This window comes from Coregonus clupeaformis, unplaced genomic scaffold (genome assembly GCF_020615455.1).
Source record: "Coregonus clupeaformis isolate EN_2021a unplaced genomic scaffold, ASM2061545v1 scaf0176, whole genome shotgun sequence".
NCBI lineage: Eukaryota > Metazoa > Chordata > Actinopteri > Salmoniformes > Salmonidae > Coregonus > Coregonus clupeaformis.
In genome coordinates, this window is record NW_025533631.1 from 326,137 (window position 1) to 349,098 (window position 22,962).

The 22,962-nt window shown below is 44.9% G+C and overlaps 1 protein-coding gene across 1 annotated transcript in view; it reads right to left on the bottom strand.

Moving 5' to 3' along the window:
* The window catches only part of LOC121567486 (methylcytosine dioxygenase tet3-B), a 56,519-nt gene that overhangs the window by 22,354 nt on the left and 11,203 nt on the right, over positions 1 to 22,962 (bottom strand). The window contains exon 3 of the mRNA XM_041877600.1: positions 6,652 to 6,702. Within this exon, the coding sequence (XP_041733534.1) occupies positions 6,652 to 6,702 (51 nt within the window). The remainder of the gene's footprint in view (positions 1 to 6,651; positions 6,703 to 22,962) is intronic.

Consider the following 22,962-nt stretch of genomic DNA (forward strand, 5'->3'; position numbering starts at 1 on the left):
CCCAGCCGAGGCGCTGCCCAGTGACGCGAGCCTCACGGGTGCGTGCTTAGTCCCCTCATGTACTCCCTGTTCACCCACGACTGCGTGGCCAAGCACGACTCCAACACCATCATTAAGTTTGCTGATGACACAACAGTGGTAGGCCTGATTACCGACAACGATGAGACAGCCTATAGGGAGGAAGTCAGAGACCTGGCATTGTGGTGCCAGGACAACAACTTCTCCCTCAACATGAGCAAGACAAAGGAGATGATCGTGGACTACAGTGAAAGGGGCCGAACAAGCCCCCATTCACATCAACAGGGCTGTAGTGGAGCGGGTCGAGAGTTTCAAGTTCCTTCGTGTCCACATCACCAACAAACTATTTTGGTCCAAACACACCAAGACAGTCGTGAAGAGGGCACGACAACACCTTTTCCCCATCAGGAGACTGAAAAGATTTGGCATGGGTCCCCAGATCCTCAAAATGTTCTACAGCTGCACCATCGAGAGCATCGTGCCCAGTTGCATCACCGCCTGGTATGGCAACTGCTCGGCATCCGACCGTAAGGCGCTACAGAGGGTAGTGCGTACGGCCCAATACATCACTGGGGCCAAGCTTCCTGCCATCTAGGACCTATACAGTGGAGAAAAAAGTATTTAGTCAGCCACCAATTGTGCAAGTTCTCCCACTTAAAAAGATGAGAGAGGCCTGTAATTTTCATCATAGGTACACGTCAACTATGACAGACATAATGAGAAATAAAAATTCCAGAAAATCACATTGTAGGATTTTTAATGAATTTATTTGCAAATTATGGTGGAAAATAAGTATTTGGTCAATAACAAAAGTTTCTCAATACTTTGTTATATACCCTTTGTTGGCAATGACACAGGTCAAATGTTTTCTGTAAGTCTTCACAAGGTTTTCACACACTGTTGCTGGTATTTTGGCCCATTCCTCCATGCAGATCTCCTCTAGAGCAGTGATGTTTTGGGGCTGTCACTGGGCAACACAGACTTTCAACTCCCTACAAAGACTTTCTATGGGGTTGAGATCTGGAGACTGGCTAGGCCACTCCAGGACCTTGAAATGCTTCTTACGAAGCCACTCCTTCGTTGCCCGGGCGGTGTGTTTGGGATCATTGTCATGCTGAAAGACCCAGCCACGTTTCATCTTCAATGCCCTTGCTGATGGAAGGAGGTTTTCACTCAAAATCTCACGATACATGGCCCCATTCATTCTTTCCTTTACACGGATCAGTCGTCCTGGTCCCTTTGCAGTAAAACAGCCCCAAAGCATGATGTTTCCACCCCCATGCTTCACAGTAGGTATGGTGTTCTTTGGATGCAACTAAGCATTCTTTGTCCTCCAAACACGACTGAGTTGAGTTTTTACCAAAAAGTTCTATTTTGGTTTCATCTGACCATATGACATTCTCCCAATCCTCTTCTGGATCATCCAAATGCACTCTAGCAAACTTCAGACGGGCCTGGACATGTACTGGCTTAAGCAGGGGGACACGTCTGGCACTGCAGGATTTGAGTCCCTGGCGGCGTAGTGTGTTACTGATGGTAGGCTTTGTTACTTTGGTCCCAGCTCTCTGCAGGTCATTCACTAGTTCCCCCCGTGTGGTTCTGGGATTTTTGCTCACCATTCTTGTGATCATTTTGACCCCGCGGGGTGAGATCTTGCGTGGAGCCCCAGATCGAGGGAGATTATCAGTGGTCTTGTATGTCTTCCATTTCCTAATAATTGCTCCCACAGTTGATTTCTTCAAACCAAGCTGCTTACCTATTGCAGATTCAGTCTTCCCAGCCTGGTGCAGGTCTACAATTTTGTTTCTGGTGTCCTTTGACAGCTCTTTGGTCTTGGCCATAGTGGAGTTTGGAGTGTGACTGTTTGAGGTTGTGGACAGGTGTATTTTATACTGATAATAAGTTCAAACAGGTGCCATTAATACAGGTAACGAGTGGAGGACAGAGGAGCCTCTTAAAGAAGAAGTTACAGGTCTGTGAGAGCCAGAAATCCTGCTTGTTTGTAGGTGACCAAATACTTATTTTCCACCATAATTTGCAAATAAATTCATTAAAAATCCTACAATGTGATTTTCTGGATTTTTTTCTTCTCATTTTGTCTGTCATAGTTGACGTGTACCTATGATGAAAATTACAGGCCTCTCTCATCTTTTTAAGTGGGAGAACTTGCACAATTGGTGACTGACTAAATACTTTTTTTCCCCACTGTATACTAGGCGGTGTCAGAGGAAGACCCAAAAAATTGTCAAAGACTCCAGTCACCCAAGTCATAGACTGTTCTCTCTGCTACCACACGGCAAGCGGTACCGGAGTGCCAAGTCTAGGTCCAAAAGGCTCCTTAACAGCTTCTACCCCCAAGCCATAAGACTGCTGAACAATTAATCAAATGGCCATCCGGACTATTTACATTCACCCCCCCCCACCACCCCTTTGTTTTTACACTGCTGCTACTCGCTGTTTATTATCTATGCATAGTCACTTTACCCCAACCTACATGAACAAATTACATTTTACATTTTACATTTTAGTCATTTAGCAGACGCTCTTATCCAGAGCGACTTACAGTTAGTGAGTGCATACATTTTTCTCCCAATATATTTTGATTTGTTTAACACTTTGTTGGTTACTACATGTTTCCATATGTGCCACTGCATAGTTGATGTCTTCACTATTATTCCACAATGTAGAAAATAGTAAAAATAAAGAAAAACCCTTGAATGAGTTGGTGTCCAAACTTTTGACTGGTACTGTTTGTGAACAAATTTGACTATTACTAAAGACATTGTGTTATCATAGGTAGATTCTGTGATATGGAGTTACTATACATAGTAGGGGTACATTGTTTGCATCTGTTGTCAAGCATCGATCACTGAAGGGAACGAATCCCCCTCCTATTCATTCATAGATTTAACTCATTTACGTTTAGGACATCTAGGCAGGTGATTGGAGAGGTTGCTCTTGCGAGCAAAGTAAAAAAAGCAGTGGGGGCAGGAATACGGTTTCCCCTTGTGGATTTTCATGTGGACTTTAATGTGACTCTGTTCATAAAAGCTCTTCCCACATTCTTGGCAGGAGTATGGCTTTACATCACGGTGAGTGTGGGTCCTCATGTGCAGGGTCAGAGAACCTGAACAGATAAACCGGCAGTGGCATTCAGAACATTCAAATGGCCTTTCCCCAGTGTGGAAGCGCTTGTGTTTGGCCAGATCTTCAGACTGAGTGAAGCTTTTACCGCACTCGGTGCAGGTGTATGGTTTCTCACCTGTGTGAGTGAGATGATGGTTCTTCAGGTGTGAGAGTCTAAAAAACGTCTTGTCGCACACTGTACAGTGGTAGGGCCTCTCCCCGGTGTGTGAGCGCATGTGTAACTTCAACAACCCAAGCCTTATGAACTTCCGCCCACAAACCCCACAATGGTAGTTTTTCTGGTTGTTGTGTATATTCAGGTGTGTTTTCAGATAACATTTGTCAGCAAAGTCTTTACCACACACCATACATTTGAAAGGTCTCTCCCCTGAGTGTACGCGCAGGTGAAGCTCCAGACTACCCCTGTATGCATACCGCTTGTCACATTGGGAGCAGGATAACTTTCTCTCACCAGAGTGAACAGTCATGTGATTCCTGAGAAGGTTTGCCTGGGCAAAAGCCTTCCCACAATCCTGGCATTTGAATTATTTGACCCCCTTGTGTATCAGCAGGTGTTTGCCTAAACTGCTGCCGTTCGAGAATCTTTTGCCGCACTCTTTGCATTCGTAAGGATTCTCTCCGGTGTGGATGCGCATGTGAGTGTTCAGGCTCGTAGGAGTAGTGAGGATCTTGCCTCATTCGGCGCAATGGAAGCCTACTTCCAGACAGATCACAGGCTTAGTGTCCTTAGGTTTAGTGCCCTCTGGTTCGTGACACCGGTGAGGCCCCAGTCCCCAGCAATTCTCAAAGCTCTTCCCACAGTCAGCGCAACTGATGTGTCCATCGATGCGAACAACGGCCATTTTGTGCAAATTCTTGCAGTGCTTCAGCAAGGTGCCCAGGAACGGGGATCTGCGGGCACACTGCGGGCAGGGGTGGAGTTTCCCCGGAACCCTGCGGGGATGGGCAGGTTTCCGGGGAAGGGCAGAGGGGTGGGCCTCGCGGGTGTGGATGTCTAGCTGTCGTGGTGTATGGAACATGCAGCTACAGTGGGGACAGCTGTGTGTGGGGCCGTACACTGTTTTACTCTTTGAGACTTGGCTTTTCAACATGGCCAGGTACTGCTTCTGGTGTTTGTTCTTGATGTGACTCCAGGAAGTAACAGTCAGTAAAGGAGATGGTGCAGTGTGGACAAGGGAAGAACTGAGGAGACAAAACGCCATTGTTGACTTCATCCTTCCTGGCATCAGTCTCTTCCTTCACTAAACACACTTTAGTGTCTCTCAGAAGAGTCTTAACCACCACATTAGACAATCTTGTTAGCATCACTAGAGGACTCCATGATATCTGGCTACACGGGGTCGGTTGGTTGGATGTAGTTTGATGTTGCTTGACATGCTTCTTCAGCAAGGAAAGTTTGGAACGGTCACCCATTTTCTTCTGCTTAAATCTTGGTTCCTTTTTTATTTGGATGGTTGAAAGTAACCCCACTCGTGTTGGACTGTTTAGGCCTCTTGGTTATGTAGCTTTTTCCTGGTTTATTCTCCATCTTGTTGACTTGAGTACCTCAGTCTGATTAACCTTCATCTTTCTTTGAATTCCAACAATTAGCAAATCCACCAGAAACCGTTTTTGTTTCTTGTTAATCTTCACGGATAAAACAGCATGCTGGATTTCGTACTGGCCGAGAGTAACCTGTACCCCCGCACATTGACTCGGTACCGGTACCCCCTGTATATAGCCTCGGTATTGTTATTTTATTGTGTTATTTTAATTAAATGTTTTACTTTAGTTTATTTAGTTAATATTTTCTTAACTCTATTTCTTGAACTGCATTGTTGGTTAAGGGCTTGTAAGTAAGCATTTCACGGTAAGGTCTACACCTGTTGTAGTCGGCGCATTTGACAAATAAAATTTGATTTGATTTGACTTCTGAAAATAAGTGACATCATAAGAATACACTAGGCATTTTCACATCCTCATTGAATGTCACAGACAGCAAACAGGTGGTTCTACTGTCAAACCTTTCAGAACATTCTCTTATAATAATGCATAATTTCTCAACAGAGGGAGATGAAATGACTTATTTGAAAGTATTTAAAAAGTAATTCCTGATAAAGTAGCTCTTAGGCTGCTTTCAGCTCTGATAATCCTCAAAAACATCCACAGACTTCAAAGCCAGACTACAGACTGCCGACAGTCTTACGACAACTATCCCACAGTGTGCTGCGCTTACGATAAGACATAAAAAACATGCTTCCTTCCTGGGCTGAGTGTGTGTGTGTGTTTCTCTGAAGTTCTGTGCATCGTATTCGTTTCATTCATAGAGCACAATGCAGCCTTCCTCTCTGAACTCAACTTCACAGAGTCAGAAACACACTGACTAAACAGAGCAAATACTTGAACTACTACAAACACTGCAGCTACTAATAATACTCCTTCTCCCAGCCAGTCAGGCTAAAAACAGAATCAAACAGACTCACGCAAACACAGTAGCACAAAAAGAAAACAATGCATAATGTACTATCACTACTACTACTACTGCAGCACAACCTACAAACGCTCGTCTCCACTTTTCAATGAAAACAGTCCTTGGAATTGGAAGCACAATCATTTCTAATACTACTACTACTGGCCAGAGAAGCTAAAAGTAGCACTCTACATTGAACAACATGGTGATTACAAATATTCCTCTCCTCTCTCCCCAAATGGAAACACTACAACTGTTACTACTACTACAAAAAAATTAATAATAATATCCAGAGCGACTTACAGTAGTGAGTGCATACATTTACATAATTGTTTCGTACTGGTCCCCGGTGGGAATCAAACCCACAACCCTGGCATTGCAAGCGCCATGCTCTACCAACTGAGCCACACAGGACCAGTACTACTACTACTTCTGTTACTACTACTACCACTACTACTACTACTTCTGTTACTACTACTACTACTACTACTACTACTACTACTACTATTACTACTACTACTGTTGCTGCTGCTGCTACTACTACTCCTGTCCTAGCAGCAAGACTATGACTGCTCTCTGACTCCTAACAACCCTCTCAGAGGAGGGTTTTCCAAGGAGGTTTCAACCGAGGGACTATCCATCCCTAACAAACACACAAACACAGACACACACATCAATGCACACACACATGCGCACACACACACACACACACACACACAGCTCTACATAGGGAGTATCCATCCCTAGCATCCCCAAACAGAGAGACAAGAAGTGTCTGCATCTCACCAAAATATATAATTACATGCCTCACACCATATACAATGCACACACTACTACTACTACTACTACTACTACTACTACTAGTAGTAGTACTACTACTACTACTACTACCACTACCAGCCAGTAATATACTTTACTTCTCTCCTCTCAGACAAACAAAAAAATAGAGAGACAGAAAGAAAACGACGCAGAAGGATCCTCGCCCCACCACAGCTAAAAAAGACATGCAGAGAAGAAAAGAGAAGGGTGGTTGTTACCGTGGAAACTGGTTTATTTAACGCTCCTTTGGCCACGTCCTTGCACACCACCTGGAAAACACAACCCCCACACACACACACACACACACACACACACACAGATCGTTAGTGATTTAGAGGTTACACAGCCCAACACGAATAGTAATAATAATAATCGACTATTTGTATCAAACCTTTCATACATTGTTTGTATTCTAATAGTAGTATACTGAAACTGCTTCCAAATACAAACACAACACACAAAACACATACAAACACACAGGACACAAAACACTGCAAAACAGTAGAGATAGTCATCATAACAATACATTCTACTGTAAAGTACCTTTCATACACTACATTGTTTGTATCCTGATATCCTCAAACTGTTTCCAAATCCACACACAGCCCAGCAGCACAACAGACAGGTTTAGTCTCCTGAGAGGCTGCTGTACTGTATTAATATCAGTCTGGAGCTAGACAATAGCCTCCAGGGCTACTAAAGGCTCTGGGCAGCTTTACCTTGTCTGTCCTCAGAGGCAGAGCCTCCAGTTTGGGTAGCATTATATTCCTACAAGGTACCGGTGGCCATCTTGCTTTGCTTTGCTCCCCTCAGCTCTAGATAGAAGAATAGCTGGCTACTATTACAGCAGTCTCTGAGAGGAGGGCTGAGATCTCTACTACCGTCGGCAGAGCAGAGAGAGGCTGCCTGCCTGTCTGCCTGCGAGACACTGTGTAGAAAACTGCTGTTGCCGCAGACATGAACACAGACATACACACACACTCACGTAAACACACACACACACACACACACACACACGGCATGCCTCTCGCAGACACAGACTGAGCCCCGCCAGCCAATAGGGTGAGGGCGTTAGCGGCTTGTAAATGATCTCCCATGCCTAGTCCCTCCTAAACAAAGGAGCTCCTATGTGGGCTTTTACTCTAGCCCCTACGAACGGGGGACACACGCAAACTGTGGACTGGACAACGTACATGCACCAGACTGGAGCTGAGCTGAGGGAAGCAGAGAGAGATCTCCACTGAGCTGTGTCTGTCTGAGATATTAACCCATTAAATGCTACTCACAAACTGTGTGTCAGAAACAACACGCTATTTAAAAAGGGGTTATTCAACATTATGGAATAGTTTATTAACTAAATTAGGCCTAATACATGTATTATATTGTTTTCTATTGTATTTTATTGTATTCTAATCTATTCATACAAAGGTAGACAGGCTCAGAGTTAGACAGAAAATACAATTACCCTGAGATGACTGCATGAGAGACAACAAGAACATATGAATGAATTAAAATCACTGGTTTAATTATTTAGCATCTTAATGGACCCTGACTGTAATGCAAAGCACACACTCCTGTCTGTCTGGCATCAGTCAAAGCGCAAATGATTCCTCCAAGTCACCTCAGTTCAAACTACAAACACTTGTCCTAGCCTCTATAGTCTCGTTACGCTAGCTTTTTATGAACTCTGTGTCATAATGCTGTGAGCAAATGTCAATCTTTAAAAAAGATATTAAAAGTATCAGTTTTATAACGAGACGAGAGTTGCAGAGTATTTTTATTATCTAAGCTGTGTTTTCTGGCTGTGATTTCTCTAAGCTGCTATTTCTCCAACTAAGTCAATGTACACAAAACATGACAGAATCCACCCTAAGCCATGCCACACTTTCCAGGCTCGTGTTCATTAGGCACCAAACGGAAGAAAATGGACTGAAACAAGGAGGGACTACCTGCACTTTTACAATAAACCCAAATGTGCGTTTTCAGTTGCAAAATTTTCCGTTTCGTACCCTAATGAACACAACCCAGCATTGTGAAACACCAAAACACAGTCAGGTGGTCGACTACTACTGCATGAGTGTAGCACCAGCCCACAGTGGTTCTGCTCCAGTAACTCTCTCCTCCCTGGCATACAGGAGTAGTGGAGAAGAACCTGACTCCTACGAGTAGACACCCAGCCCTTCTATCTCTCTCTCCCTCTCTTTCTCTCGCTCTCATTTCTATCCCTCTCTTCCAGATCCTCCCCTTTTCTCATGTGGTGTCGGCAAGGCAAGGCTGAGGTCATACCAGGACAAGGGAACAAACTCAGGCAGTCTCCCTGTGTGTATGTGTGGTGTAGCTCAGGTACTATGATAACAGCTTATCAGTGTATTCATAACAGCAGCTAGCAACAGGTAGCATACCAACCACAAACACACACTGACATCTCTCGTGAGGATAAACCACTGAATTAAAAGGACATCATAGTAAGTACAACTAAGATGTGGCAGTGTTTAACAGACTACTGTTCTAATTTTCATAAGAATCATTATTCTACCTTGACAGTCCATACAATTACATTAAAATATGCTCATTACTTCATCTAAGTGCAGAGGAAAAAATATATTTTTAGAATTACATTCAACTACAGGGTGTAATTGAGGCAGGTTAGAACAGGTGTAACACCACACAGAACAGGTTTAAATGCAGACAAGGCTAAAGTGAAGTCTGGACTCATGCTCTGCTTAAACAGCTAGTGCCAGTGGTACAGGTAGATCATGACAAAGAGAGAGAGAGAGTGTGTCTGTGTGTGTGTGTGTGTGTGTGTGTGTGTGTGTGTGTGTGTGTGTGTGTGTGTGTGTGTGTGTCTGTCTGTGTGTGTGTGTGTGTGTCTGTGTGTGTGTGTGTGTGTGTGTGTGTGTGTCTGTGTGTGTGTGTGTGTGTGTGTGTGTGTCTGTGTGTGTGTGTGTGTGTGTGTGTCTGTGTGTGTGTGTGTGTGTGTGTGTGTGTGTGTGTGTGTGTGTGTGTGTGTGTGTGTGTGTCTGTGTCTGTGTCTGTGTGTGTGTGTGTGTGTGTGTGTGTGTGTGTGTGTGTGTGTGTGTGTGTGTGCATGTAACTAATCATAGCTGTCTAAGGTAGTTGGACAGGTTTGTCTCTTTAGGGCGAGTGTCCGACCGACCGTGTGTGTTCTAAACAGGTCAGGTTGGCTTTCCATCACCACACCTATCAACTATCATCTGGTAACATACTGTAACGAGCCTGTAAGGCCACCGAAACTCGCACATCGTTTGTTGACTAGCGTAAACAGTCTAAGACACTGATTTCCCATAAAATAATCAAGTTGTCATTTATTTGGATGAACACAGACAGTGCACCCCAGCACTGATCCGCCGCACAAAATGCCTCACCAAAACTCTCCCCTAGCATGCCTCAGCATCCTCACATACAGCAACTTGTTTGCATAACATTGTGTGACAGGCTGAGAGACTTTCGAATGTGTAAAACATTATAATACCACACGTAAGAAAGGGTGGCAGCCTGCAGGAAGCATGGCCGTTATTGTAATAACAGCGGTAAAAAAATGTTTAGATAGTCCTCTACACAATACTTTACTTGGAAGTTTTATTCAATGACATTGTTCCTTGGATCTTACCAGCTCTACTTTGCAAAACCTTCTGACAACACCAGGCCACAAATGCTTGTCAGATCATTTGCAATGCTCATCTGTGTTGGACTAAAGGTCTGCGCGTGACTGATTTCTTCATCCCGCTCCCGCCCGCTTCCGCTGCTTTTCATACCGCGTTCGCCTGCTCCCGCTGACTTCTTATCCGACTCCCACCCGCTCCTGCAAGAACTGGTCTCGAACCCAACGCAAGAACTGGTCCCGAACCCAACGCAAGAACTGGTCCCGAACCTGACCGCAGTCCCGCAATGTTATTGCAGGTGTATATGGCACAGCTGGCTTTGCTGCTCCGGGTCCTGGGAATGTTGACACCCTAGGCAAGATCAAAATGCCCCCAAAATAGCCTAAGAAATAGGTTAACCTGTTAAACTCTGACACCCTTTGGTGGCATTCTCTAAGCGACACATACTGTATATTATGAACTACCTTCATTAGATACATTTTGATTTCAAAACTATGTCCTACAAACATAAATTGTCCCCATGTTGGGTAATAAGAGATTTGAAAGTCTAGGTTTGAAATGAAATATGTAACCAATTACCATTCCAAAAGGATAAAAAAACTATGTGCCATATGTTTTACTATGGTGGCGCTTAAAACATGCACACATTCCCATAGGAACACAGCTATTTTCAGAGTGCATTGTCTTACAGGAATTATATACATATGAGGAGAAAGCTGAAGTAGTAACATTTTCACTAATTAGATCTCATGTCTGATTCCCAGTTAGTCCACTAGAAGATCACATGACGTGCCTTGGCCACTTGAGACCAGATGCGTCTGGTTTGATCTGGTTTGGGTAGTACCTCACTGTGCGAAAATGGCTGAACGGATTCTCAAGCCTGACATCTTAAAATGACCCTAGCGATTAGGCCTTTGACGTTATCAAACTTATTTTCCCATTCATTTTTCCCATTTGAAAACGAGTAAGGTAGATTAACGGTGCATATGGAGGATGCATTCAAGGTAATATCAGGGAGGCTGGTAGCCTAGCGGTTAAGAGCGTTGGGACAAGAACCAAAAGGTTGTTGGTTTGAATCTCAGAGCCAACTAGGTGAAAAATATGTCGATGTGTTCCTGAGCAAGGCACTTAACCCTAATTGCTCCTGTAAGTCGATATGGATAAGGGGGGCATTCTTATGACATCACCAGCAAAAATACAATATTTTCATCCCAAAGTTGTCTGTCTGACCGCCCATAGCATGAAAAATGCAGACCGAGCCGCCTCTCGGGTCCCGCGGGATGCTCGCGGGAATGCATCTCTCTACTTGAAACCACTACACAACACATAGCCTAATGCTTCCTCAGACGTTCACCAATACTTAGATATACACAGTCACAGTGACAGTCACAGCCTACAGTTGAAAATTGATTTCATAAAGTCTGAAGCCTTTGAGTGGATGGACCACTTTAACTACTATAAGTTCTGCACCACTCAGCCCCTTCCAATACCCCCTTCTCTCCCCACCACCCCTTTACAGCACCCCTAACTCCTGTTCCATACTACAGCTACCCCTTCTCCCTACTTCTGCACCCCTCCTCCCATCCCCTACCCCCTCCACTGGACCCCTAATAGCCTGCTCTTAAAATGTCCCATATGTTTATATTTTAATAAGTTGTCCAGCCCTCGTTATGCACAAGTAGTCCTGGCATTAATCATCCTCCACTCTCTCAGCACCCTAGCGAGGTAAAGTAGTCCCTCTGCTGCTAAGCTGTAATGTGTCTTGATGACATCTGGAAACTAATTCCATGGGACAGATCGGATTTATGGTAAAACGTTGTCACTGCCAAAAGTTGACAATGGCAGTGCACTGCCAATAGACCGCCATTACTGCCAATAGTAATGTCAATGTAATACACTGTTGATGTCCCTCATTTGCTAGGTATAACACCAGGTAGATGCCAAGATCCACTAATTTCCTACTTCCTAGCTCCCATCCCTTGTCTGCATCTCTCTTGTCTCTCTCGCTTCTTGGCCTATGTCTAACCCTTCTCCTCTCATGCCTCACTTCTCCTATATCTCCTGTCTGTCTCCTCTCCTCCTCTTCCTCCCCTCTCATCCTCTCCCTCTTCTCCTGCCCTCTCCCTCCTCTCCTGCCCTCTCCCTCTCCTCTCCTCTCCTCCCCACTCCTCTCCCACTCCTGTCCTCTCCTCTCCTCTCTTCATGTCACTGAAAGACATGCTCAAGTGTCAGTTGGACATTTGACTTTGTAGTGGTGGTGGAAAAAGCTGCCTGTTCTTCCGGAGCCTTCTGGGAGCGTGTGGTGACAACCTTGGGAAAACATGACTCCATGCCTGGACCTGTCCCCATCCCGACACTAAACTCACAGTCTGTAAATGAAGGCTATACAAATACACAAACACACACATACACACACGGAAACACGCACACAAACACATACAACCCACACACACACACCCTAAAACTGTATATTAATGTATATGAACCCCTAGACACCAGGTGTGAGGAAAAGCGAGGGCCTTAATTCTCCATGAAAGGCACAGTGAGGCAGTAAAGCCATGTAGAGGCTGAACACAGACGACATTGGCTGATACAGGACACCCATGGGACGGATCACTGTACTACACTGTAGTATAACTACAGTATTCAACTGAAACACTACAGTGGGAAAAAGACCTAGGTCTAGTCACAGTCAAACTCTCTGTGTTTCTGTCTAATAAACTTGGCTCTCTATTTCTCTTTCTCTCTCTCTCTCAGATTTGTTGGCTAAGTAGGTTAGTTGTTACTCATGTCACCCTCAACACCCTACACACATTTTACAGTTTATACAGTGCATTTGGAAAGTATTCAGACCTCTTGATTTTTTCCACATTTTGTTATGTTACAGCCTTATTCTAAAATGGATTAAATAGTTTTTTTCTCCTCATAAATCTACACACAATACCCCATAATGAAAAAACAAAAATGGGTTTTTAGACATTTTTGCAAATTTATAAAAACAATAAAAAACGGAAATACCACATTTAAATAAGTATTCAGACCCTTTACTCAGTACTTTGTTGAAGCACCTTTGTCAGCGATTACAGCCTCGTCTTCTTGGGTATGACACTACAAGCTTGGCACACCTGTATTTGGGGAGTTTCTCCCATTCTTCTCTGCAGATCCTCTCAAGCTCTGTCAGGTTGAATGGGGAGCGTCGCTGCACAGCTATTTTCAGGTCTCTCCAGAGATGTTCGATCGTGTTCAAGTCCAGACTCTGGCTGAGCCACTCAAGGACATTCAGAGACTTGTCCCAAAGCCACTCCTGAGTTGTGTTGGCTGTGTGCTTAGGGTCATTGTCCTGTTGGAAGGTGTCAACTGTGGGACCTGATATAGACAGGTGTGTGCCTTTCCAAATAATGTCCAATCAATTGAATTTACCACAGGTGGACTCCAATCAAGTTGTAGAAACATCTCAAGGATGATCAATGGAAACAGGATGCACCTGAGCTCAATTTTGAGTCTCATAGCAAAGGGTCTGAATACTTATGTAAATAAGGTATTTCATTTTTTTTGCAAAAATGTCTAAAAACCTGTTTTCGCTTTGTCATTATGGGGTATTGTGTGTAGATTGATGAGGAAAAACATTTATTTAATCAATTTTTAAATAAGGCTGTAATGTAACAAAATGTGGAAAAATGGAAGGGGTCTGAATACTTTCCGAATGCACTGTATAATACACACACAGTTTTAGACTCATTCGTGAAATTTGTGAAAAGCTCATTTTGTGAAAAGCACCACTAACTGGTGGATTGATTAATTGATTGATTGATTCATTATAGCAAAGCTGGACATGTCTTAGTCTCTCCTCGCTAACTCTCTAGTCTGTATCAGAGACTCTGGCTGGGTGATACATTAGCCCACATGCAGCGGGCTCACCTTGAGATGAGAGAAGCAAGATAAGTGCTCCATCATTCACTGTCAATGTAGATGCAAGCACACACATCCTCTAGCTAACTCCAAGACACACACACACACACACACACACACACAATGACGCCTGGGTGCACATACACACAACCACACACACCACAGAAATGTGAGAGCTTCATAGTAAATCAAGTTCCACACACACAAAAACACTGCCTGTGTGTGTACTGCAGCCTGGGGGCCCACCTTCCTCTCACAGGAAGCAGCTTGCCTCAAGTTTGTGTAAATCTAGTCAGGGAAGAGGCCTGAGTGCTGGCAAACACACACACACACACACACACACATGCACGCATAAACGCAGGCACACTAGCATTACCGCACTGCTGCATGTGAGGCTATGGCTACTCTACAAAGAGGAGAGAAAGAGGGAGTGACATGAGATAAGAGATTAGACATGGGAAAGAGGGAGAGAAGGGAGAGTGAACGAGAGAATGGAGATGTAACAGGAGAGATAGATAGATCACGTCTTTTGTTTTATTTCACTAACTAACATGTAACTCAATAATGGACCTCACAAGGATAAAAATCATATGTTCATTAATGGGTATAAAGCAACTGAAAATAAGATTGTGAAGGGAGATTTACATATTCTTAACTTTGTCTGTGGGTTTGATGCTTGAACTGCCCCTGTCTGTTTGTCCAGATGGCTATTGTCTGAATCAGAGTGGAGTGGTCTTTTGGGGCAAAGTGAGCATTTCTAATTTCTATTCACCAAGACAAATCAAGTGGCACGGCTTCAAAGCTTCTCCGGGACTAAGAACATTTGCACAGAACCGTTCAGAACACACTCACATAAACTCATGCACGCACGCACGCACGCCACACGCACGCACGCACACACGCACGCACGCGCACACACACACACACATGATGTGGCCAGGACTTCTGAGGGAATCCAAGTTTAGCTTACAAACTGACTTAGCTCACAAGTTTGGGCTTATTCCAAATTACTTCCAGTTCATAGCAAAGGAAAACTGTTTTGAGCCACAATCAAACAAGTCGCCAAGTATAAAATGAAAACCAAATGAGGGAAATATAGAGAGGAAATTGATTTCATATGATCATTACAATCATCATGTGTATGATTACAGTACATTAGACTTGAATTACTCTATGGTTCAAGTGTTCCAAACTATTATCTCACAGTTCGAAGGCTAGTTCACACTTACATTGCCTACACAGCAAATTGGCCAGTGTTGCCTAGTGTTGATTTTTCAGTGTAACATTTCTAGTGTTGATTCAGGTGTTAGATTAACTCTGTAAGTGTTAAATTACCACTCATTGGTGTAAAAGAACCCCAGTGTTGGTGTTAATAACCAGTGCTAAACCATAACTACGACCATCATTATCATATTTCCCAATGCTCTATTGCAGGTTGATTTTGAGAATAGTTTTTTTCAATATCTATGTTTTTGCATGTACATTGATTGATTAATTAATCTTATGCTACTCAAATATAAATAACATACATTTTGTTAAACTAATCCAGTGTGTTATTTGGACTTATTGCACCCGTTACGGAAATTGTTCCAGTTTAGATGCTTTAGGTAGTCTCATATCTTAGTCTTCCCAACCCGGCAGTCATTCTGAATGCAGGTTGCGGGTGAATAAAAATGCCAAATGTTGGATATCTCCACTCTGGCTGGATTACTATAGGAATTACATATCACTTTGCAAGCCTGCATAATGTGACTTGCAGGCCTGATGTTGCCTGTAAACCATGAGTTTCAGGCTGCTGGTATTAGGGTAAAACTAGGCTCTCGAAACTAGGCCCTCGAAATACACTACATGACCAAAAGTATGTGGACACCTGGTCGTCAAACATCTCATTCCAAAATTATGGGCAGTAATATGGAGTTGGTCCCCCTTTGCTGCTATAACAGCCTCCACTCTTCTGGGAAGGCTTTCCACTAGATGTTGGAACATTGCTGCGGGGACTTACTTCCAATTCAGCCACAAGAGCATTAGTGAGATCGGGCACTGATGTTCGGCAATTAGGCCTCACAGTCGGCATTCGTCTTTCATCCCAAAGGTGTTCGAAGGGGTTGAGGTCAGGGCACTGTGCTGGCCAGTCAAGTTTTTCCACACCGATCTCGACAAACCATTTCTGTATGGACCTCGCTTTGTGCATGGGGGCATTGTCATGCTGAAACAGGAAAGGTCCTTCCACAAAGTTGGAAGCACAGAATCGTCTAGAATGTCATTGTATGCTGTAGCTTTAAGATTTACATTCACTGGAACTAAGGGGCCTAGCTCGAACCATGAAAAACAGTCCCAGACCATTATTCCTCCTCCACTAAACTTTACAGTTGGCACTATGGTAGCATTCTCCTGGCATCCGCCAAACCCAGATTAGTCCGTCGGACTGCCAGATGGTGACGTGTGATTCATCACTCCAGAGAACGAGTTTCCACTGCTCCAGAGTCCAATGGTGGCGCGCTTAACACCACTCCAGATGACGCTTGACATTGCGCATGGTGATCTTAGGCTTGTGTGCGGCTGCTCGGCCATGGACACCCATTTCATGAAGCTCCCGACTAACAGTTCTTGTGCTGACTTTGCTTCCAGAGGCAGTTTGGAACTCGGTAGTGAGTGTTGCAACTGAGGACAGACGATTTTTACGCGCTACGTGCTTCAGCACTCAGCGGTCCTGTTCTGTGAGCTTGTGTGGCCTACCACTTCACGGCTGAGCCGTTGATGCTTCCTAGACATTTCCACTTCACAATAACAGCACTTACAGTTGACCGGGGCAGCTCTAGCAGGGCAGAAATTTGACGAACTGAATTGTTGGAAAGGTGGCATCCTATGACGGCGTCACAGTGAAAGTCACTGAGCTCTTCAGTAAGGCCATTCTACTGACAATGTTTGTCTATGGAGATTGCATGGCTGTGTGCTCGATTTTATACACCTGTCAGCAACGGGTGTGGCTGAAATAGCCTAATCCACTAATTTGAAGGCGTGTCCACATACTTTTGTATATAATTTTTTTTTTTTATATATTTTTAATTTTTTTAGTCATTTAGCAGACGCTCTTATCCAGAGCGACTTACAGGAGCAATTAGGGTTAAGTGCCTTGCTCAAGGGCACATTGACAGATTTTTCACCTAGTCGGCTCGGGGATTAGAACCAGCAACCTTTCGGTTACTGGCACAACGCTCTTAACCACTAAGCTACCTGCCATATATAGTGTATGTGCTGTATTGTGTTAAATAATTTAAGTCTAATGATAACATATTCGCTTAGGATCTCACTTGGTGAAGGCCACAGGACTTAAAATGGACGAATGCAACAACCATTTCTCTGTCATTAACATATACAGTCATGGGTGGTAACTCTACAATTCACTCAAAAGGCAAGGCACTCTGGGAAATATGCAAATACGGCTTTACACTAAGAAGTGTGTTATTTTAACATTGAAAAGTGTGGCCCCGTATAGACACTAGACCAGTGTTAAATTTAACACTCTCAGTGTTGATTTAACACTGGAGAATTTGCTTTGTAGATCATCACAGAGACTGCCTGGCACAGAAGCCCTAATACCAAACCTGGCATTTGTCTTTGTGTGTGTGTTACCTTGCTAGCAAACCTGGCATGGCCCATGGCTTCTCTTTTATAACTAATTGAGGCTAGCTGGCCATGCAAATGACAACAGATTAGATCAAAACGCCTACCTGGATTCATCTGGCGCTATTCATTGCTGCCAGACAGTGTCTTCTCAGACCTATAGACACATTAAAGTGTGCCCCTGAACACTGATCTAAGGTCAGTTCTGTATCTTTTACCCTTAAATGATTACAGTAAGTAATTGGGGAGGGTATGCTGATACTAGACCAGTGCTAGGCCAGACACGCTAGGCTATACCGTATGCTGCAGCAGCACTGTAGATATGTGTTTACATTAGAGTGAATGGAGCCGAGTCTCCCCTCATTACCAACCTCTCTGGCTGTATGTAAACATAAACGCACGCACGCATGCACACAGAGTGACGCGAGCCTATGCTCGCTTCGAGGCAAGCAAGAGCCTATGTTCGCTTCGAGGCAAGCAACACTAACCCATGCATGAGAGCACCAGCAGTTCCGGACGACTGTCTGAGCTCGCTCTCCATAGCCGGTGTGGGTAGGACCTCCGTAGCCAGATGGAGTACCAGGACGCATACTCAGAGCATGCAATGACCAGCTGGCAGGTGTCTTCACTGATATTTTCAATCTCTCCCTGACCCAGTCTGTAATATCAACATGTTTCAAGCAGACCACCATAGTCCCTGTGCCCAAGAACGCCAAGGTAACCTGACTATTGCCCCGTAGCGCTCACATCTGTAGCCATTAAATGCTTTGAAAGGCTGGTCACGGCTCACATCAACACCATCATTCCAGACACCCTGGACCCACTCCAATTCGCATACCGCCCCAACAGGTCCACAGGTGATGCAATCTCTATTGCACTCCACACTGCCCTTTCCCACCTGGACAAGAGGAACACCTATGTGAGAATGCTGTTAATTGACTACATTTCAGCATTCAACACTATAGTGCCCTACAAGCTCATCCCTAAGGTCAGGACCCTGGGACTGAACCCCTCCCTCTGCAACTGGATCCTGGACTTCCTGACGGGCTGCCCCCAGGTGGTGAGGGTAGGTAACAACACATCCGCCACGCTGACCCTCAACACGGGGGCCCCTCAGGGAGGTGTGCTTTGTACCCTCTTGTACTCCCTCTTCACCCATTACTGCGTGGCAGCGCACAACTCCAACACCATCATTAAGTTTGCCGACAACACAACGGTGGTCGGCCTAATCACAGACGACAATGAGACCGCCTATAGAGAGGTGGTCCGTGACTTGGCAGTGTGCTGCCAGGACAACAACCTCTCTCTCAACATCAACAAGATAAAGGAGCTGATCGTGGACTACAGGAAACGGAGGGCCTGAGCACGCCCCCATTCACATCGACAGGGCTGTAGTGGAGCGGGTCAAGAGCTTCAAGTTCCTCGGACCCACATCACCTAGGAATTATCATGGTCCACACACACCAACACAGTTGTGAAGAAGGCACGACAATGCCTCTTCCCCCTCAGGAGGCTGAAATGATTTAGCATGGCCCCTCAGATTCTCAAAAAGTTTTACAGCTGCACCATTGAGAGCATCTTGACTGGCTGCATCACTGCTTGGTATGGCAACTGCTTGGCATCCGACCGCAAGGCGCTACAGAGGGTAGTGCGTACGGCCCAGTACTTCACTGGGGCCGAGCTCCCTGCCATCGAGAACCTCTATATCAGGCGGTTACTGGCCCTACGTTCTTAACTGCTAGGCTACCTCACCAGTCTCTCTGGCTGTATGTAAACCTTAAACCTGGCTCAGTGTAGCCATCTCCTGTAATGTAAAATGGTCCGGCCCAAATTACCATGGCCCAAATCAGGAGAGGCAGAGGGGGATCTGTCGACTCAGCCGTCCAGTGACGAGAGCTCTAACACCACTGTCTCAAAAGCCCAGGCCTCGGATCGAGGCAGTAGAACTCTCACGTGTCTCCTTATCTCTACTGAGGCTAATCCCAATTAGAACCCTAGAATACTCTGGCAAACAGACGTAGGCTGTGTCTCAATCCAAAGGCAGTACAATATTCTTGTGGATTGAGACTTCCACACAGGTCAAAGGTCAAATGAGACAATGGCGTAGTTACCAGGGTGGGGGGGGGGGCTTGCGTTTGCTGGCACGCTTGTTATTGTTATCTGAGCAGGGCCTCTCTGCAGCCAAGAGACCAGCAGTGAGGGACGAGAGGGAGGAGAGTAGAGGGGAGAGGAGAGGGAGGAGAGTAGAGAGGAGAGGTAGGAGAGTAGAGGGGAGAGGAGAGGGAGGAGAGTAGAGGGGAGAGGAGAGGGAGGAGAGTAGAGGGGAGAGGGAGGAGAGTAGAGGGGAGAGGAGAGGGAGGAGAGTAGAGGGGAGAGGGAGGAGAGTAGAGAGGAGAGGAGAGGGAGGAGAGTAGAGGGGAGAGGGAGGAGAGTAGAGGGGAGAGGAGAGGGAGGAGAGTAGAAGGGAGAGGAGAGGGAGGAGAGTAGAGGGGAGAGGAGAGGGAGGAGAGTAGAGGGGAGAGGAGAGGGAGGAGAGTATAGGGGAGAGGGAGGAGAGTATAGGGGAGAGGAGAGGGAGGAGAGTAGAGGGAGAAAGGAAAGGAAAGGAGGATACCTAGTCAGTTGTACAACTGAATGCATTCAACTGAAAGGTGTCTTCCGCATTTAACCCAACCCCTCTGAATCAGAGATGTGCGGGGGGCTGCCTTAATCGACGAGGGAGGAGAGTAAGGAGAGCAGAGTAGGGGGGAGAGGGAGGAGAGGAGAGGAGAGGGAAGAAGGAGGAGAGGAGAGGGAGGGGAGCAGGCTGGGCGATATGGCCAAAATATCATATCACAATATGTTTCAAATTTTTGACGGTATGACGGTATTTGACAGTATTTTTTGTTATTTTTTATAATAAAAGTTCTAAATATGCTTTATGAGTAGTGCATGACTTTAGGGTGGGCTAGTTACATTTGCTCTGACTAAGTAGATTTAGCCAGCTAACTAGCGTTTAGAATTAGTGGCTAACACAATTTATTTTAGCCACAACTTGTTAAGAAAATACGAACTAGGTGTTTACAGACAGTAAGATACACAAACGTATAGTGTGATTATAGAACGCTTATGGATTTATATTAAGAAACAAATTGGAAAGCAGCATCGTTGTCACCAACATCTACAACATTGCATCTGCAGCATTGACCATGCAGACTGTCACTGCGAGTGGTTGTTGTGACCTTGTGGTAGCGCAAAAAATGCTCTCCTTGAGTGACAGAGTGCGAGGCTTGGTATGTGTGGAAGGAGACAGGCAGAGAGACGACTCAAGTTGCAAACAGAGTAAACTATAAAAACGGACAATACATACGGCGGTAAAGTGGCGTAACACATTTAACAAACCCAACACTTAAATACCGTTATGCAAGGTAAAGAGGAGAGAAGATGGAGGAGAGTATTATCTATTATCTATTATTATCTATTATCCATGCATAGTCACTTTACCTCTACCTACATGTACATATTACCTCAATTACCTCGACTAACCTGTACCCCCGCACATGGACTCGGTACCGGTAACCCCTGTATATAGCCTCGTTATTGTTATTTTATTGTTGCTCTTTAATTTTTTACTTGAGTTTATTTATTTATTTATTTATTTTCTTAATTCTTATTTTTCTTAAAACTGCATTGTTGGTTAAGGGCTTGTAAGTAAGCATTTCACGTTAAGGTCTACACTTGTTGTATTCGCCGCATGTGACAAATAACATTTGATTTGATTTGAGTAGAGGAGAGTAGCGGGGAGAACAGATTCAATTTGTCAGGGCATGGACTCTACAAGGTGTTGAAAGTGTTAGATAGGGATGCTGGCCCATGTTGACTCCAATGATTCCCACAGTTGTGTAAAGGGGAGAACAGCTTCAATTCATCGGGGCATGGACTCTACAAGGTGTAGAATGCGTTCCACAGGGATGCTGGCCCATGTTGACTCCAATGCTTCCCACAGTTGTGTCTAGTTGGCTGGATGTCCTTTGGATGGTGGACCATTCTTGATACACACAGGAAACTGTTGAGCATGAAAAACCCAGCAGCGTTGCAGTTCTTGACACAAACCGGTGCACCTGGCACCTACTACCATACCCCGTTCAAAGGCACTTAAATATTTTGTGTTGCCCATTCACCCTCTGAATAGCACACATACACAATCCATGGCCTAAGCCATGAAACTAGCTTTAAAAAAGTACAATTCTTTACGCCCATGGCAAAATGTGTAGAATTGCAGGAAATTAGCTTTAAAACATAAACATTTTGTCTCTGCAGCTAAGAAGACATCCCCCCTACACTAACTTTGCCACCGCTGCTGAAAAACATCCTAAGGGAAACATTTATGTCCTTTAGGATAATATTCAGTCAGCCAGCCAATGTATTATTCTCAGACTAAAACCATCCATTCGTAAAACTTGTCACTACTTACACAAAGCTCTATGCAAAGTCCCTTAAAATGGTAAGTAAATCAGCCAGGAAGTGTGTTATTATGAAGGTGAAACCATCAGCTTAAACTGTCAGAGAGCAGCAGAGCAGCAGAGCAGACCACGCCTTACACACACCCTCCACCGTGGTGTTGTCTCACCCATAACTCAGTGTCACTACTACTAATTACTAAACTAATCCGACTTGCCAAATAAAGGACGACCACCGCCCCTCTAGCCTCCAGAGACCCTGGCTTGCTCCGCCCCTCTAGCCTCCAGAGGCCCAGGCTTGCTCCGCCCCTCTAGCCTCCAGAGGCCCAGTTCTGCTCCACCCCTCTAGCCTCCGGAGGCCCAGTCCTACTCTATCTCTCTAGCCTCTGGAGGCCCAGACCTGCTCCACCCCTCTAGCCTCCAGAGGCCCAGTCCTGCTACAACCCTCTAGCCTCAGGAGACCCAGTCCTGCTCCTCCCCTGTAGCCTCCGGAGGCCCAGTCCTGCTCCACCCCTCCCGGGGATACAGTGCCTTGCAAAGGTATTCATCCCCCTTGGCGTTTTTCCTATTTTGTTGCATTACAACCTGTCATTTAAATTGATTTTTTTTTAGGATTTCATGTAATGGACATACACAAAATAGTCCAGATTGGTGAAGTGAAATGAAAAAAATAACTTGTTTAAAAAAATTCTAAAGAAATACATTATGGAAAAGTGGTACGTGCATATGTTTTCACCCCCTTTGCTATGAAGCCCCTAAATAAGATCTGGTGCAACCAATTACCTTCAGAAGTCACATAATTAGTTAAATAAAGTCCACCTGTGTGCAATCTTTGTGTCACATGATCTGTCACATGATCTCAGTATATATACACCTGTTCTGAAAGGCCCCAGAGTCTGCAACACCACTAAGCAAGGGGCACCACCAAGCAAGC